The sequence below is a fragment of the Acipenser ruthenus genome, chromosome 10, assembly GCF_902713425.1.
Source record: "Acipenser ruthenus chromosome 10, fAciRut3.2 maternal haplotype, whole genome shotgun sequence".
Lineage (NCBI taxonomy): Eukaryota > Metazoa > Chordata > Actinopteri > Acipenseriformes > Acipenseridae > Acipenser > Acipenser ruthenus.
Genome location: NC_081198.1, coordinates 862,123 through 881,602, shown reverse-complemented (window position 1 = coordinate 881,602; position 19,480 = coordinate 862,123). Strand labels below are relative to the sequence as shown.

Here is a 19,480-nt window from a genome sequence, read left to right as displayed (position 1 = left end):
GCATTGTGATCTCAAGCCTATTTTGCTGACAGCTAAACTGAGAACAGAGAACATTTGTCCAAGAATATAAAACCTTTTAACCCCTTAAATTAACTTTCGTGCACAGAGTAAGCACCCCATACTCAGCCATTCATCTTCATCAGCCATGCAAAGCACTTGGTTAGTCAATGTTATCTATGCAGCACAGCACACCCAATTCTGTATCAGCTCACAACTGTTATCCCACATCAGAGGGGTTAAGAAACTAGGAAGTCAGATGTACCTGCTTGCTGAGCACTGCTCCCATTGGTTGCCTCTTTCTCTGCTTGTGAAGAGTACATGGAGGACAGTGCGTTGAGAGAGCTGACCAGCTGCTCCTGGATTGAACTGATCTTTGAAGCTGGCTGCTTTAGTGTGCTGGTAAGTTCTGGGTAGCCGTTCTCCAAAACCGCCCACTGCTCGTGCAAAAGCTGTTGGATCTTTGTGACATAGTGTCCTATGGTGGCCTGCATTGAGGAAGATGGCATTGGTTCTTCACGGTCACCCTTGCCTTCTTTCTTGCAATCCTGTGCCACTTCCCTGACGCACTCTTCCTTAGATTTACAGTCACCCACAACAGACGTGAGGTCAGACTCTCTGCTAGAGGCACATTGTTTCATGCATTCACTTTCCTTTTCCAGGTCTGCTACTTTTTTTTCAACAGGTTTGCATGTGACATGGATCAATGGTTGATCGGTTTCAATGGTTTTGTCACAAGCACTGACTGTAGCTGCTATTGATTTTTCCCCAGTCTGGACAGATGCTACCACTCCAACGCTCCTGACTTCCAAAGAGTCTGTTTGAATGCTCGAGCTTCTCAGATCTTTCTTTGGTGTCTCAGTAATGGTTGTACCAGCGCCACATTCTACCGACCCGGTTGGAATCTGCATGTCTGTGGTGGTGCCTTTGTCAGAGAACGTCTTTACTTCCGAGCTGGCTTCTGTGTTCACTGAGGCATTGCAGCGCTGAACATAATCAGACTGCTTGCTCTTCACTACTTCTTCGGTCTGCTCCCCCACCTCAGCTCCTTTCAGCTGGGGACTAGAGTTTTCCTGCTCTGACTGTTGCTCAAGCATAAGCTCTTTCACCTTGTTTTCTTCCACTTTCTGCTTCAGGAGAGTGTTTGCTTTCTCAAGCTCTTTAGTTGTGTCACTTAACTGCTTCTCTAGAACCGTGAGTTTTGTCCTCAGTGCTATACTGGTGAGAGCTTCTGTATCACTGTTAGTCTTCTGAGCTGCTGAACCTGCCCCTCCTTCAGTGACACAGACAGCCACGTCTTGTAATGAAGATCCCATTGGCGTGCTGGCTAGTTCTTTGTGATCAGTGCTTATTTTCTGCTGCTGAGAATGACTGTGATCTTCACTTGCCTTTGTAGTCAATGGGGTTGCAGATGCTAACACATCTGTGGAAGATGCAATTTGATTTTTGGCTGTACTGTTGCTTGTAAGTGAATGCAAACTATGTTTTTCGTGTTCTGTGTTTTCACTGCCAGTAGTCTGGGGAAATCCTTGCACTGAAACCGCAAGCTGACGGTTGAGCTGTAGAATGAGATTGCCTTTCTCTTCCGTCAGTGTTGACACCTGTTCTGTTAGCTCAGGAATTGTTTTCACCTGCTCTTCCAGCACTTTGATCCTTTGCAAAGCAGCTGCGAGTTGCTGCCGGAGATTGCTGACCTCCGAAGTTAAGACAGCTTCACAGTTCTTGGCTGTCTCCTGGGTGGAGGAGCAATCATTTGAACAAAACACATTTTCGGATGAGCCATTGTCTTTGGTGCTGTGTCCGGGAAGCGGCTCGGTTTGATCTTCTGAATTCTCAGAGTTCTTTCTCTGCAGGACAGTAACAGGCATGCTTGAAGCCCTCAACAACTGCGGTCTAACCCTAAAGCCCAGTGGCTGCTCATCAAAAGCTCTGGTCCTGACATCCCCTGCGGCAGCTCTCTCTGATCTGCTCGTGACACCCGGGGCTCTTGGAGAAACTCCTACAGAAACATGGGCAGCCGCACGGAACTCGAAGATCTGCTGGACCTCCACATCCCTGGATGTGCTTCTGGGCACGAGAGAGCAAGTGGAAGTCCAGCTTTCCCTGGGAAGGGATCTGGAGCTGTTATCCGGGAGGCTGAAGTTCCTGGGCAGGGTGCTGAACTTCGGGGCTTTGGTCCTCCTTTGAATGAGAACCCTCCTGATGGTGTTGCCTTTCTCGATGTCGTCAACATACTTCAGGAAATCCAGGTCCAAGTGGAAGCCATATGGAGTCTCGACAGAGTAGGGGAGCTGCTTCCGCTGGTCTCCGTGCTCAGATGGTTTAGATGAAAGGCCAGTTGCTGAAAACACACACAAGTTTATTAGGGAAGCCTGAGTTTAAATCAGTCCATTACATTTTTAATGCATGAGAGTGGTCAAGGAAATCCAAAGCTTATTTAACCCTTTCTACTCTGCAATGCCAAAAGAATGAACAATCCCAAATCTTATTTAAAACAGCTTATTTAAGAGCTATGTAACGGATGAGGATGACTGATGACTGTGGGCTGATCTGCAGATTCACACGTGTTTTGAGTGAAAGCACTAATCTTCTTACTCAATGTGCACATTCTTTACCATTTCGTGCCCACGTGAGTTATGATCAAAACAAAAGAGTGAGACATGAAACATAGGATGTGGCTATACAGGAGACCAGATGCCAAATCCTCCGAAATTTGAAAAAAGCATGTAGGAAAAAAATGTTAATGAAGCCAGGCTAATATGAAGTTGTGCATGGCCAAACGCTTAGGAAAATGACTGCTCTCTGAAATCGTCTTCTGCTTTAAATTACACCCAGATCTTAAAATAACCACAGTGCTGGGAACAATGAGCTTGTCATAATCCAGGTTAAAATCTTACCTGTTTTCTTGTCCATAGTTTGGTATTCTCAGTGTCATGGGAGTCAAATCTAGTGGTCAAATACGAGCAACCTTAAAAGAAAAAGAAAACAGAAATATTATAGAATAACTAATATAAAGCATGAATTAATCGGAAATCAGGGTGGCGTTTGGAACCACTAAGCATAAACAAGAGTTTGTGCCACATGCTGGCCGGATTACTGTTCTAAACACAAGAGAAAAGCAACGGCTGACATACCACATCCAGGAGGACACAGATCACCTCCATGAAAAACATCGCAGCATCTGGGTCTGTAAATAACTCTTCATTTGTTATTTCCTAATTAGTTTGTACAGAGTACAGACACAATACAAAAAAAAAACTGCAACAGAAAAAAGTGCAGACCCTTGAAGGGGATTTTGCACAGTGAATATTTAGTGCACCGTCAAGGTGACATACACTACAAGGAGTACAAATATCCTCTCTGATCTGCAATAGACTCTACTGTGTCGACTGCACGTAGCTTGCTGACTGATCCAGTAAGATGCGGTACAATCTGTAATCCCAGCTTCCACTGGCTTTCCAAAGCAAGCTGCAAACGTGGGGCTTCAGAGAGCTCTGTGCAGCGGGACCGCTGTAGGCTGACCTGTAGGGGGGTTTTCTAAACCACGGCAACATCACTTACATACAGTATATCATCTCTCATCATTATTTTTTGGGTTTGGGTTTCAAATTATTATTATTATTTATTTCTTAGCAGACGCCCTTATCCAGGGCGACTTACAATTGTTACAAGATATCACATTATATTTACATACAATTACATTTTTTTACACATTATTTTTACACACAATTACCCATTTATACAGTTGGGTTTTTACTGGAGCAATCTAAGTAAAGTACCTTGCTCAAGGGTACAGCAGCAGTGTCCCCCACCAGGAATTGAACCCACGACCCTCCGGTCAAGAGTCCAGAGCCCTAACCACTACTCCACACCGCCAGGTCTGGTTTACCCAACAGAAGCACATTTGGAACAGCAGTGGAGCAGCAGTGTGGAGTAGTGGTTAGGGCTCTTGACTCTTGACCGGAGGGTCATGGGTTCAATCCCAGTGTGGGACACTGCTGCTGTACCCTTGAGCAAGGTACTTTACCTAGATTGCTCCAGTAAAAACCCAACTGTATAAATGGGTAACTGTATGTAAAAATAATGTGTAAAACAGAATGTAATTGTATGTAAAAATAATGTGATATCTTGTAACAATTGTAAGTCGCCGTGGATAAGGGCGTCTGCTAAGAAATACATAATAATAAAATAATAATAATATAGCGTAGAAAATGAATCCTGATTGATGCATGAGGGCACATTCACCGTCATTCACGTTCATTGCCAAGGCGTTTGAACAATTAGCTGTCTTGATGGAATAAGCATGTAGAGTTTCATTAGCAGCTGCAGCACAGGAGCGAGGCTCAGGTGTGAGTTAATGAACGGAAGTCCGTCATGATCTGCTGATCCAGAGCTTCAATCTGCACATCTGTGCATCTTCCAGTTTGAACGAAAATGCTAATGAACTAATATGACAAAGTGCCTGATACGTGGGGAATGATTACACTATCCGTCAGACGCTGAGGAAGAAAATGTTTGGGGTCCCCTTTGAACTTTTGGAAAAGCATCTGCTCATGCTTGTCATATTTAGAGCATGCTCTGGTTAACCTAGACTGACCATTATCAGTGTGGAAAGATTCATGTCGTGCTGTAAAGCAATTCAAATGTTTCATAGTTTTCCATCACATTTTGTAATCGAGCATTCCTAGTTGTTGTTGTTGTGGTTGTTGTTGTTGTTGTTGTTGTTGTTAGTAGTAGTAGTGCAGCAGTAGTTGAAGCAGTAGAAGTAGATCTGGATACACTGTGATTCTCGTAAGATAAATCCTATTTCTCCTCTAATGCGAGACGAAGCTGAGAAATGCTTTTTTTTTAGTTTCCCCCCCCCCCCCCAAGCTCATTTTTGACCCGCAAATATACTGATACTTAACAGACAACACAGCATACTGCAAAGTCTGCCCCATTGAATATCAAGAAGAGATTAATGGCAGTGGTTTTAAATGGAGAGTGTATGCAGGATCCTAGACAGATGGTCACTGAGGCAGGAGCGCACTCTCTCTACAGTACACTCCCCTGTGGGGTCCAGGTATTCATGGATCACGGCAGCAATGGTTTCTAACTTTCTACACAGAAGACCTGCGGCCGGGCCCGTGTTAGAACATATGTGTTAGGATACACAATCTTATAGTTCATCGCAAAACAAATCACCTTTTACTGGCACCCGCAATGTGAAAAACTTTAACGTTTATGAATTACTTTTTTATTCATTAGAAATGATTTATTCAGGATTATTCCACAGAGATGCCAGAACGTTGTCTGCACAGCTGATTTCTAAAAGACCAACAAGTATGTTGAAAGATTATGACTGGGATTTTATGTTTACATACAAGTTACAGAAACAGAAATCCACCTGCATTGACTCCCACTGCATGCAGCTGTGCAAACACACATTTACATTGCTGGCATACTCTCTGCCTCGTCCCCGTGACGTTTTAAAGATCATATCCTTTTGCAAACATTTTGAATTGCGAATACATATTCATGCACATACTGCAGCTATTCATCAGATGTCCATGTGCTCCAGAGCTTGTCCACCTCTCATGTGAACTACTGATTTGCCGGAGTGCATCAGAGCCTGACATGAACCATAACACATGGGAGTTTGATTATATCATTTGTATTGCAAACAAAGCAAGTAATGGAAGCCCGTGGTGCCGGTACTTCATGTGTCCTGCTTCTTTGAATTCCAGAACTGTTCTTGTTCTAGGTACAGCGCTGTCACTGCAGCTTGCAGGGGCCCAGTACCTGGGCACAGGTAAATTCAGGGCACTGTGAGATATCTAGGGTTAGCCAGACCTGGGCAGTGTGAGATATCTAGGGTTAGCCAGACCTGGGCAGTGTGAGATATCTAGGGTTAGCCAGACCTGGGCAGTGTGAGATATCTAGGGTTAGCCAGGCCTGGGCAGTGTGAGATATCTAGGGCTCTTCATTTTCGTTTTTTATTTTTGATTACATGATGCCACTTTCAGTTAAACTCTTGGAAAGTGTTGATTGTGAAACAAGGGTTCACTTTAGTGTTTCCTCCCGTAACTTGATTGAGACGATGATACTGTTTCATTGATAATGTAAAAAAAAAACCCAAAAAAACAAAGGCAGCTCCTTATTTTTAATAGGAAATTATTATTTGCAAAACAGGTTATAACATTTTTCCAAAGAGTCATTAACATTTTAAATCCAGGAAAAGCAACTTAACTGAACTCACTTTTTGTGTTCGGTTTGAATTAAAAATAAGGAGCTGCCTTTTTTTTTTTATATTATCAATGAAACCGAATCAAAGTCTCACACTTTTCCAAGAGTTTAATTGAACGCAGTTGGCTCAGAAAAAGGGACGTCACATGATGAAAAATAAAAAACCGAAAACGAAGAGCCCCAGAGCTAGATTTGTGGTTGTTCACGATAAGAGCATTTTAAAATGTTATAAATAGCTTCAGTTAGGCAGCTAAAAGGCAAACACATACACAAAGTAAAACTATGAGAATAAATGAGTGTTATAGAGAGTGTGGGATAATGCATCGATAAATGTTTTACAACGGATGTTATAATGAATGTCAACATTTCACAAATAAATATCAGGCTATAGAAATGTCTATATTTGTATTGATTACTACCAAGGCTATTGCTTTGTAAGCTGCCTCTGCTTAGTAAACAGTGCAATCCATTCTGTTAACTCCTTATCACACCCGATACATTTACACTGCATAAAAGACTCATTACTGGTGTGGGTCACACAGTGACAGCTCACACAAAGCAATGGTATGAGTCCCATTTACCAGAAGCTCAATACTGTACATGCTGCAGCACAATTCACTTCACAGATACAGCACACATCCTTCCTAATGTAACAATGCTGCAGTATACGCAGCTAGAAAGTACATCCTGGTACAGTTTGAAATCTCTGAACAGCTGAAAATCAATCTTAATAAAACCCAAATTCTGCACAGTTCCAACCGCAGCAATCGGCACCAAAACACAACAGGGAGTGTGTGATCCTTCCCTTCCCTCTGCTTGCAGATCGCCTGTCACTGTCTCCTGCACTGCAGCAGCAGGACTGGCCTCTTCATTACAAGCCTTGTTCAAAACCCTGAGGAATCCTAATCCCAGCAGTCCAGTTTAAAATTACCTGCAAAAGCTTCCTCTTACCTGCAGACTCCAACATCTGCTATTGCTCCTCAAGCACATGTCCTCTTCCTTCCTTGAACCTAAGATGGTGCAGTAATGGGACTCTGTTGTTTTTTTTTTCCATCTGAATTGGTCAGGTGACTAGTGGCTTTGCTTGTACAGCACTAACTAAAGCAAGCAAGATCCCAGAAGCTGAGGCCTCTTATAAGTTTTCCATACAACTCATGAATTCCACATGCATTAGCTGTAGCTCCCACTCTCTGATGCCCACAGACAACAAATCAACTCCCTTTGATTGCATCCCCTCCACAGCCCAGCCAGTACAGTAGTTTGGAACATGCTTTGAACATTACTAAAGGAATCCTAAAGATGAAATCTGAACATGACTGGAAATTCTGTCCGTTAAGGGGCTGGAAACCCCATGTGGAGTTCTATTGATCAAGTGTGTTTTAGATTACAGTAAGAACTTAGTTACATTTTTTAAGGCACTAAAACTTGATTTATTTTTCCAAAAAGGTTGAGACCGAATCAGTAATAAAACAGGGACCTGGCCACTCTCACCAGGCAACTGGCACCAGTTCTAGTTTTCCATTACTGGCCAAAATAACATAAAAACAAGCAATGTTAATGTCCTGAAGTCTGGCAGGAAAAATCTTTCTGCCCACCTTTATATATTCTGAAATGGAACTGGTTGTGCAATACATTTTCTGCACAAGCATTGTCTACTTGATTTAGTTTGTTTTTAGCTCTCCCTGTACAGTATACGATGACGCACACATATTTCCATGTGTGTCTAATCTCCAGGGATCTGCTCTGTTGTTTGAAATTCATAGCTCCTGATTGAGGATGAAAGCCTCTGCTGCCTGGCAGTCTAACACATTCACACATTTCATTTTTGGGTGAACCCCAATTTCAACATCACTCTGAGGACCATGCCCCCTGCCCCCAGTATTGGGTTAAGGCACCCATGGCACAGATTTTACTGTAAGCCAAGTATGGGAAAAACACAAGTGTTTGTGTGATTGACCAGACACTGTGTGTGACTTCCCTTCTGCAAATTCACTTACAGTTCTGAACATAATTAAAAAAAAAAATACAGATCTGAGCCATGGTCCTACGCTACAAACCCATTGCACCATGATCAATAGTGTATGCTAAACTGTGACTGTCTCTACCGTGCTGGGTCCCTGAATGTTGACATGATCTGTGAGCCGTGGGGTTTGTATCACAGCTGCTCCCTGGAGGGACTAGTTCAAATGTGCGCTTTGTCAAATGATAATCAAAGCTGCTTAATTGCTACTGCCATGAGTCACAATAGCCTTTCCCTGCCTGGAACACGACACCTCTCTGCAACACTGAGCATGGTTTTCAAACCAGCAATGCTCACAAACGCCAGCTCCTTATAAAATGACTTTGCAGCCGTGGGTTGACACACTGCTCGTTATAAAATATACTGCAGGCCACTGTCTGGAAACTATCACTAAGTAAACAAACACACAGTAAAATGCAAGAATGCAGCTGCAAGCGTGCGCACACAACAGACGCGAAGATCAACACACTTTTAAAGAGATCCTGAAAAAGAAAGCAGTACAATGCCTGATAAGACTGTCTGGAGCCGGTATGTTTCTGAACGAGATTGTGGTTCAACTATCCAGTCGAGGAGTCCCCTGCTTCTGTGGGAGATAGCGATCTGCAAATACAGTATCTTCTGGATAGTTCTCCGAGCTTGCTTTGTATAGACTTGAATGCTACGCTCTACATCTTGCAAAGCTTACAAACCACAACTTTTGGAATTTGTTTTAAAGTCCAGTGTAATATGTGGCATTCCTAGAATGTGGGAACACTGGAATTGTATTGCAGGGAGTTTTGAATACCATGGGCTTACTTTATTATTTATACAGTATATGCTGTACATCTGGGATATATAAGGAAACATATACTGAGCGTTTTGTTGAAGGTTTATGAAAGTGGTATTTTTGGACTTTTCTTCCTATTTTTACTTTGATAGTAAATTACAAGATTTGGTAGTTTAACACACGTTTCTCAAGGGAAGGTCTGAAGGCCCTTATAAAAGTTTACCACTGTAGTTTTGCAGTTTTCCCCCAGGTTATACTACGCATTGACCATAGTTTACCATGGTGTGCCATGTTTATCAATATGCTTTACCATACCTTGCTATTCTTCACCATTCTTTCACTGTGCTTTATTACACCTTGCTGTGCTTTTTACTGTGAGACACTTTTATCAGGGTATAAACTCTAGAGGAAGTTATCTGATGCATTAATTATCACAAATACGAGTCTTGTCTTTGAAAACTGTTCCTCTAAAGAATAATCAATTCTGCCCCTTATTTGAAATAACTGCATGGCTAATTACCATGCAAGTTTGTCAGAGGATGACATGTGCTCCCACTTGCTGGAAGTCCTCAATTATTAAACAATAGGAATGGCTGAAAGCTAGCTACTATTTATCTGAATATCTTCCATTTCAGGGAGGCTAATCTATTTTAAAATTTGTTTTGAGGTTTGCATAAAATTGTAGTTTGTAAAGTAGCAGTACAGAATGAAGGAATGCCAGTCATAGCTCCCATAGCGTTTCCAGTGCAAGTGCAGTACATTGAAACAAACGATAGAGTGGAATAAGAATGCTGTTTAAATACTCAAGTAACCACAGTTATAGAAATCGCACTAGAATAGCCACATCTCTTCTAAGAAACTCAGTGCAATGTGTACAACAATCTCAGAGAACATCCTGTAATTAATGCCTATGCCTTCAACACAGTATAGAAAAGCTTTCTAGTTGTAAAAAGCATTTGTATTTGTGTGGAGCATGTTGTATACTCTTTTGTACGTTGTCCAGGCAAACTGTCTGATGTTTTTTTTAGTAGGGGTGGAACGGGGATGAGCACGACTGTGGCAGCTGAAACAATAATGTGCAGTGGGAGTTGTGCAGGTGTATGGAACAGCCCCTGAGCTGCTACACCTGGCTCCTCAGCCGGCTAGGTGTTGAGGCCCCCACAGCCTTCACAGAGCGCTGTGATTGGTGAAAGGTTTCATAGCTCTCCGGTGAGCTTCGGGGGTCGGAGACCAAACTTTCTTCTCTACCCATAATCACCGGGACTGTTAGAGGGAATAGGCTGCAGCACCCCCAGTTTGTATGTCCAGACAGATAGCATGGAGGCCTTGGTCTTAAAGGAGAGTGCGTGGGGGGCAATTCAGAGCATACTTCATACTTACGCTCCAGCTGCAGGTCTGTGAGGAGGAAGCGGCACTGAGAATGGACTTTTATTACATTTTAGTTTGTATATTTTGATCAAAGCAAACTGGTTCCATTGAGGTATGCAAAACACCCAAATATGTACCGGTATGCACAATATTCAGTAAGGCAGAGAGAAAGCAAGAAACCTGAGTGTCTGTCAGCTAGTTCCTCCGATGTGTCTGGAAATATTTCCTTCCCAGACAACCTCTCCACTCCCCCGGGCTGCCTTTAAAGTAGTTTCTCTTCCTTTCTTTTCTTGCAGGCACTGGGCTGGAGATATGTGTTGGCCAGCGCCCAGGCCAGCGTGGTTAGAGAGCCCACTAAATCTCTGCTGGTGCTTTGAGTGACAGCTCGAGCGAGCTGGGAGAAGGATACTCCCGGTCCTAACAGCTATGGGTGGAGCATGACTGTCAATATTGTGGTTCTGAAGGCCCTGATAGACTGTGCTAAAACACTCCATTAACTGTAGCCCTCCGTGTGCTTTCCTAAGCACGGAGCACTGGAGTACACTTTGCAAATATCTGCGTTTTGTTATTTCACTACATATCACATCATAGTTTGTCTCCATTGCAAAAGTCTATTGAAACTGAACCTACAGTATCGCTGCATAATTTGACTTTGCAAACAAAACTATAATTGGCTTTTGGCCTTTAATGTTTCTTGCTCTTGATATAAATTATTCTGCTGAAAACATTCATAAAAGCTTTGTTTTTATTGAATCCTGGGCTTGTTTGTGATGCAGCATACAATAATATTCATCCAGCACATCCAGCTCGCTCCTTTGGGATTGGGTTAGAAACCTGAGCTGGCCAGGAGCCCGATCTGTGCTACGCTTTCAAATCAAGCTTTGATCAAGTTTAGCTCTGAGTGGGATGACTAGAACTCTTTCTGGTGGAAATGAACACAATCTCTGTGGAGCTGCTCTTTCAGGCTGCTGGTAGAAGCACGGGGCATGGGGGCACGGGGCACGGGGCACGGGGCACGGGGGAACGTGGAACGTGAAAACTGCATTCAATTGACCACATGCACACACACACACTCACTATTCCTTGCCAGACTGCTTGACGGGGATGACGTTCATCATCTGGATAGCGGATGACGGGGGACTCAGAGATAATTCAAGCTGACAGTCTGTCGGGAGAGATTTCATGGTTCCAAAACAAATGACTGAGAGAACAAACGTGAAGAGAAAGCCAGGTAATGTGTACAGCAATGTGCTTCTTACATACTGCACTCTCCCAGGGTAATATTCTCGGCACGGAGAAGACTAGAGATAAAAGAGAACTGACGAACTGCTACAATAGCATCGGCGCAGCAGCGCTGCTGTTATACAATAGCATCGGCGCAGCAGCGCTGCTCTTATACAATAGCATCGGTGCAGCAGCGCTGCTGTTATACAATAGCATCGGCGCAGCAGCGTTGCTGTTATACAATAGCATCGGCGCAGCAGCGCTGCTCTTATACAATAGCATCGGTGCAGCAGCGCTGCTGTTATACAATAGCATCGGTGCAGCAGCGCTGCTGTTATACAATAGCATCGGCGCAGCAGCGTTGCTGTTATACAATAGCATCGGCGCAGCAGCACTGCTGTTATACAATAGCATCGGCGCAGCAGCGCTGCTCTTATACAATAGCATCGGTGCAGCAGCGCTGCTGTTATACAATAGCATCGGCGCAGCAGCGCTGCTGTTATACAATAGCATCGGCGCAGCAGCGCTGCTGTTATACAATAGCATCGGCGCAGCAGCGCTGCTGTTATACAATAGCATCGGCGCAGCAGCGCTGCTGTTATACAATAGCATCGGTGCAGCAGCGCTGCTGTTATACAATAGCATCGGCGCAGCAGCGCTGCTCTTATACAATAGCATCGGCGCAGCAGCGCTGCTGTTATACAATAGCATCGGCGCAGCAGCGCTGCTCTTATACAATAGCATCGGCGCAGCAGCGCTGCTGTTATACAATAGCATCGGTGCAGCAGTGCTGCTGTTATACAATAGCATCGGTGCAGCAGCGCTGCTGTTATACAATAGCATCGGTGCAGCAGCGCTGCTGTTATACAATAGCATCGGTGCAGCAGCGCTGCTGTTATACAATAGCATCGGCGCAGCAGCGCTGCTGTTATACAATAGCATCGGCGCAGCAGCGCTGCTGTTATACAATAGCATCGGCACAGCAGCGCTGCTGTTATACAATAGCATCGGCGCAGCAGCGCTGCTGTTATACAATAGCATCGGCGCAGCAGCGCTGCTGTTATACAATAGCATCGGCGCAGCAGCGCTGCTGTTATACAATAGCATCGGCGCAGCAGCGCTGCTCTTATACAATAGCATCGGTGCAGCAGCGCTGCTGTTATACAATAGCATCGGTGCAGCAGCGTTGCTGTTATACAATAGCATTCATACAGCTCAAATGACATCTTACTGCAGCTTTACGCTTCAGAGGAATTATTCCTATATTTGTTTTGCCCTTTCGGAGAACAACTAAAACAATAAAGGGAGTGAAATGATGTGATTAATATATTCGTTATCTGTATAGGTGTGTGATATATGGCACTACTGTATACCATACCCCCTCCAGTCACTGCATGTATAATTGTACCACGTTACGTTTCATATCTGTGTATCTATTTCATAATGCATGAATGCTTTTTTTCAAAGTTTTGGCAGGGCAACATCTCAAAATCCACAGAGTTCACACAAGCTGTTCACACAATTAAACACAACAACCCAATGCAATACACTGCAGTCATTAAACACAACAACCCAATGCAATACACTGCAGTCATTAAACACAACAACCCAATGCGATACACTGCAGTCATTAAACACAACAACCCAATGCAATACACTGCAGTCATTAAACACAACAACCCAATGCGATGCACTGCAGTCATTAAACACAACAACCCAATGCAATACACTGCAGTCATTAAACACAACAACCCAATGCAATACACTGCAGTCATTAAACACAACAACCCAATGCGATACACTGCAGTCATTAAACACAACAACCCAATGCAATACACTGCAGTCATTAAACACAACAACCCAATGCAATACACTGCAGTCATTAAACACAACAACCCAATGCGATACACTGCAGTCATTAAACACAACAACCCAATGCGATACACTGCAGTCATTAAACACAACAACCCAATGCAATACACTGCAGTCATTAAACACAACAACCCAATGCAATACACTGCAGTCATTAAACACAACAACCCAATGCAATACACTGCAGTCATTAAACACAACAACCCAATGCGATACACTGCAGTCATTAAACACAACAAACCAATGCAATACACTGCAGTCATTAAACACAACAACCCAATGCGATACACTGCAGTCATTAAACACAACAACCCAATGCGATACACTGCAGTCATTAAACACAACAACCCAATGCGATACACTGCAGTCATTAAACACAACAACCCAATGCAATACACTGCAGTCATTAAACACAACAACCCAATGCGATACACTGCAGTCATTAAACACAACAACCCAATGCGATACACTGCAGTCATTAAACACAACAACCCAATGCGATACACTGCAGTCATTAAACACAACAACCCAATGCGATACACTGCAGTCATTAAACACAACAACCCAATGCAATACACTGCAGTCATTAAACACAACAACCCAATGCAATACACTGCAGTCATTAAACACAACAACCCAATGCAATACACTGCAGTCATTAAACACAACAACCCAATGCAATACACTGCAGTCATTAAACACAACAACCCAATGCGATACACTGCAGTCATTAAACACAACAACCCAATGCGATACACTGCAGTCATTAAACACAACAACCCAATGCGATACACTGCAGTCATTAAACACAACAACCCAATGCGATGCACTGCAGTCATTAAACACAACAACCCAATGCAATACACTGCAGTCATTAAACACAACAACCCAATGCGATACACTGCAGTCATTAAACACAACAACCCAATGCGATACACTGCAGTCATTAAACACAACAACCCAATGCCATACACTGCAGTCATTAAACACAACAACCCAATGCAATACACTGCAGTCATTAAACACAACAACCCAATGCAATACACTGCAGTCATTAAACACAACAACCCAATGCGATACACTGCAGTCATTAAACACAACAACCCAATGCGATACACTGCAGTCATTAAACACAACAACCCAATGCAATACACTGCAGTCATTAAACACAACAACCCAATGCAATACACTGCAGTCATTAAACACAACAACCCAATGCGATACACTGCAGTCATTAAACACAACAACCCAATGCAATACACTGCAGTCATTAAACACAACAACCCAATGCAATACACTGCAGTCATTAAACACAACAACCCAATGCAATACACTGCAGTCATTAAACACAACAACCCAATGCGATACACTGCAGTCATTAAACACAACAACCCAATGCAATACACTGCAGTCATTAAACACAACAACCCAATGCAATACACTGCAGTCATTAAACACAACAACCCAATGCGATACACTGCAGTCATTAAACACAACAACCCAATGCAATACACTGCAGTCATTAAACACAACAACCCAATGCGATACACTGCAGTCATTAAACACAACAACCCAATGCAATACACTGCAGTCATTAAACACAACAACCCAATGTGATACACTGCAGTCATTAAACACAACAAACCAATGTGATACACTGCAGTCATTAAACACAACAACCCAATGCAATACACTGCAGTCATTAAACACAACAACCCAATGCAATACACTGCAGTCATTAAACACAACAACCCAATGTGATACACTGCAGTCATTAAACACAACAACCCAATGCAATACACTGCAGTCATTAAACACAACAACCCAATGCAATACACTGCAGTCATTAAACACAACAACCCAATGCAATACACTGCAGTCATTAAACACAACAACCCAATGCAATACACTGCAGTCATTAAACACAACAACCCAATGCGATACACTGCAGTCATTAAACACAACAACCCAATGTGATACACTGCAGTCATTAAACACAACAACCCAATGTGATACACTGCAGTCATTAAACACAACAACCCAATGCAATACACTGCAGTCATTAAACACAACAACCCAATGCAATACACTGCAGTCATTAAACACAACAACCCAATGTGATACACTGCAGTCATTAAACACAACAAACCAATGCAATACACTGCAGTCATTAAACACAACAACCCAATGCAATACACTGCAGTCATTAAACACAACAACCCAATGCAATACACTGCAGTCATTAAACACAACAAACCAATGCAATACACTGCAGTCATTAAACACAACAACCCAATGTGATACACTGCAGTCATTAAACACAACAAACCAATGTGATACACTGCAGTCATTAAACACAACAACCCAATGCGATACACTGCAGTCATTAAACACAACAACCCAATGCAATACACTGCAGTCATTAAACACAACAACCCAATGCAATACACTGCAGTCATTAAACACAACAACCCAATGCAATACACTGCAGTCATTAAACACAACAACCCAATGAGATACACTGCAGTCATTAAACACACAGGGAGGCGTTTTTGTGAAGGACCAAAAGAATGTAGCTGCAAATTTCCCCTCGTATGAACAAGCTTATTTTGCCAAATTAAAACCAGATGTGAAACAGACTTGGGGAAATCGAGACTCCTGTTGAGTCCCTTCTCTGTCAAACTAACGCTGTAAAGTTGAGGGAACATGAAGCTGCTTCTTCAGGAACAGTGGCTTGAAACCTGGTTGCAGGAGATCTAGTTTGAGGCAGCTTTGCTGTATCAAAGCCCAAATCTCCCCTGGTGTGCCGTGCAATAGCATGAAACCAGGTCCCAAGACACAAAGTGGCTTCATGTTCCCTCAGCTTGAGAGTTATCGTTTCAGAGTGGAGATCTTTCTAGTTGATGTAGTTTCTAAGGAAAGTGGATACTGGAAAAAAAAAATGTAAAGGCGTACTAGGTACAATCTGCAGAACTATTTTCCACTGATGAAATCCTTTTTTCTCCCTTGCCAATTCAATCTCATTATTTTCCATAGTAACATTGAATTACATTCCCCATACCAAACTGTTTAAGAAATGCACACCTGAATTTCATATTTCAGAGACTCTGCTCACAACCATTCTTTCTCAGCTAAAAAAAAGGAAACCAGAAGGAAATGTGTTAAAATATGCAAAAATCGCTGACACCTGAGAACATTTCACAGCAGAAATGTAAAAACACGATTTTTGGCTTCTTTTGTGAAACCCAATCGCGTAAAGAAATAAACCCCACACTGTTTTCACTGCCAGTCCCTGGTTGTTTTTAGAATGAAATGAGTTATTAGTATGAATTAAAGTTTATAAATGCTTTCCCTTCCTGCGGGGGTGGACTTGCAGTGAAATATTACCCTGTGATGGGAACTGAAATCCACATCATCCCACAGACTCTGCATGTCCTTCATCTGACAGAAGCCCTTAAAAACATGTGCTTGTGTTGCGTATGCTTGTTTGAATTGGCAGCTGCTGTGGAAGGGGTTTGAAATGCACTCCAATGAATGAGCTGTGAAGAAGCTCCTCACCCCAGCAGCATGACATTAACACTATAGTCTAGAGCTGTGAAGAAGCTCCTCACCCCAGCAGTCTTGAGCTTTGAAGAAGCTCCTCACCCCAGCAGCATGACATTAACACTATAGAGTCTTGAGCTGTGAAGAAGCTCCTCACCCCAGCAGCATGACATTAACACTATAGAGTCTTGAGCTGTGAAGAAGCTCCTCACCCCAGCAGCATGACATTAACACTACAGAGTCTAGAGCTGTGAAGAAGCTCTTCGCCCCAGCAGCATGACATTAACACTATAGAGTCTAGAGCTGTGAAGAAGCTCCTCACCCCAGCAGCATGACATTAACACTATAGAGTCTTGAGCTGTGAAGAAGCTCCTCACCCCAGCAGCACTGCATTACGGCAATAAGATAAAGACAAGCTGAATATTTCTAATGTCTGAAAACAATGCGTTGTCTTAGCAATAGAACTCCCGTAAACAGTCATAATACCAGCAGCGATCAGGAAATAGCCATTCAAACCACATAGACATGACATCCCTGCTGGATGTTCCACAGCCATTCAAACCACATAGACATGACATCCCTGCTGGATGTTCCACAGCCATTCAAACCACATAGACATGACATCCCTGCTGGATGTTCCACAGCCATTCAAACCACATAGACATGACATCCCTGCTGGATGTTCCACAGCCATTCAAACCACATAGACATGACATCCCTGCTGGATGTTCCACAGCCATTCAAACCACATAGACATGACTGAGAAATCATGGTGCTGAAAGCGCTGAATGTGCTCAATGAACCCGCAGACCTGACTTTAACACCACAGCACCAAGAAAAATAGTGAGTCTGTTTATTATAGAAATACAGGGAGGCAGAGCGAGCCGAGTCAAACATACTGACCCATTTCAAATCTCCTGATGAATAGTCAACCGCTACGAGCCCATCTCAACTTCACTCTTATCCCTGGGAAAATGTGTCTGGGGGAAATGAAAAGCTTATGCAATTAAATCCCGAGCAAGCGTGGAACAATATGTATTTAGATTTGATCAGTTTTACTGCTGCTGTTTGCTTCTGGACTGCCAGCTACACCATGAACAGCGGGTGAAGGGTTAAAACCATGCAAGCAGAGTACACACTGGCCCAGGGTCGTACCCTACCCTTGACCTCCCTTATCAAAAGGCCTCTGTGCTGAACACTATACTTACAGTTTGCTTCGTGCCTTCACAGCAATGCAGCGTTTAAAATGCGCTTGTTTGCACTGAAATTCCGCCAGAGAGAAACAGACGTTTGTTAGAACCCACTCACAAAGCATGGTCTGCTGACTTTCATTAAAATGCATCATTTTGAAGGAGTTTTAAACCCACATACTGTACTGAACTGGGGTGTCTGCTCACAATACACCTCTGTATTTCTGTTTGGTGATCAGTTACAATTAAACTATTGATAATTAAATAAAGGATTCCCTAATGGGGTGTTTTAAAAAGAAAAAAAACTGTCTTGGTCCACTCATGCAACCTCAGTTCCATCGTGCCTCACTTACTAATCAAATAACAGATGATGTTATTCCACAGCACTTTCTACAGTATATTATATTGGGATTTTCGTTCTACACCTTTACATGAATTTCTTGCACATTGTCAATAAAAAGCTTTCAATTGCATGCTGTAATGAAAGCGGCTCTCGAGTGATTTCCACGAATCCTACACTAATCGATGTGTATTTGCAATGTACTGGACTAGGATGCATGCAGCTGGAGTCTGTGCTGCATTACACTCAAGCACGTGCACACGCTGTGATACTTCTCCTGGGAGGTAAGGTATGAAGAAAGTGAAAGACCACATGCATTACGAGGCTGAAGCCAAGGCTTTTTTTTTTTTTTTTAACCGAAAGGAACAAAATGTAACTCAGAGAAGGTAAAATGGTTCTTCTTCCAGCTGGGATTTCTTGTTTTTAATATGCTAAAGAAAAACCAGTGTATGAATGAATTGCTGGGCGTGCAGGTCATGGCAGAGACATGTTTTGTTCTGCTTACTAGATTGTATCAGATGTATACTGGGATGTTTCTGTAAATGGTGCTTTTGCGATGACCTTTATCAGGGGTTACTGTGTGTTTTATACACACACAGTATGATTTGATCACACAAACTGAATGGTTATTGTATAGGAAACAGGAACACAAGATCTGCTGTCTGCACGCCATCTGAATCAGTAAAGCAGTTTACTGTCTCTGGAGTAATGGTCCATTACTGTATACTAACAGTTTCTGCAATCCTACCTTGAAAAAAATAATAATTGAATAAGCAAAGATCAAAAGTAAATAGATGTTGTCCTTATAGAGAGCTAATACGGTTCCTCATGAGAGCCACTGAATTCGAATGCCCAGACAGCACCAATTAGCCCACCTGGGAGCTCAGACATGCTGCTAATAAAAGTCAGTAACAGTCAGTCCCTTTGGGGCAGGC

The 19,480-nt window shown here is 42.9% G+C and overlaps 1 protein-coding gene across 8 annotated transcripts in view; it reads right to left on the bottom strand.

The window, feature by feature from the left end:
• Positions 1-19,480, bottom strand: part of LOC117400444 (KN motif and ankyrin repeat domain-containing protein 4-like) — a 36,438-nt gene that overhangs the window by 11,284 nt on the left and 5,674 nt on the right. For 4 of the 8 annotated variants that reach the window (XM_059031427.1, XM_059031426.1, XM_034924540.2 and 1 more), the window contains 2 exons: positions 2,895-2,965; positions 263-2,338 (listed from right to left, as the gene is read on the bottom strand). In XM_059031427.1, coding sequence (XP_058887410.1) covers positions 263-2,338; positions 2,895-2,910 — 2,092 coding nt within the window. In that variant the 5' untranslated portion in view covers positions 2,911-2,965. Of the gene's footprint in view, positions 1-262; positions 2,339-2,894; positions 2,966-3,131; positions 3,466-7,173; positions 7,414-17,918; positions 17,980-18,223; positions 18,280-19,480 lie in introns of those variants that run through there. The other 4 variants (XM_059031430.1, XM_059031431.1, XM_059031428.1 and 1 more) reach the window with 4 other exon arrangements.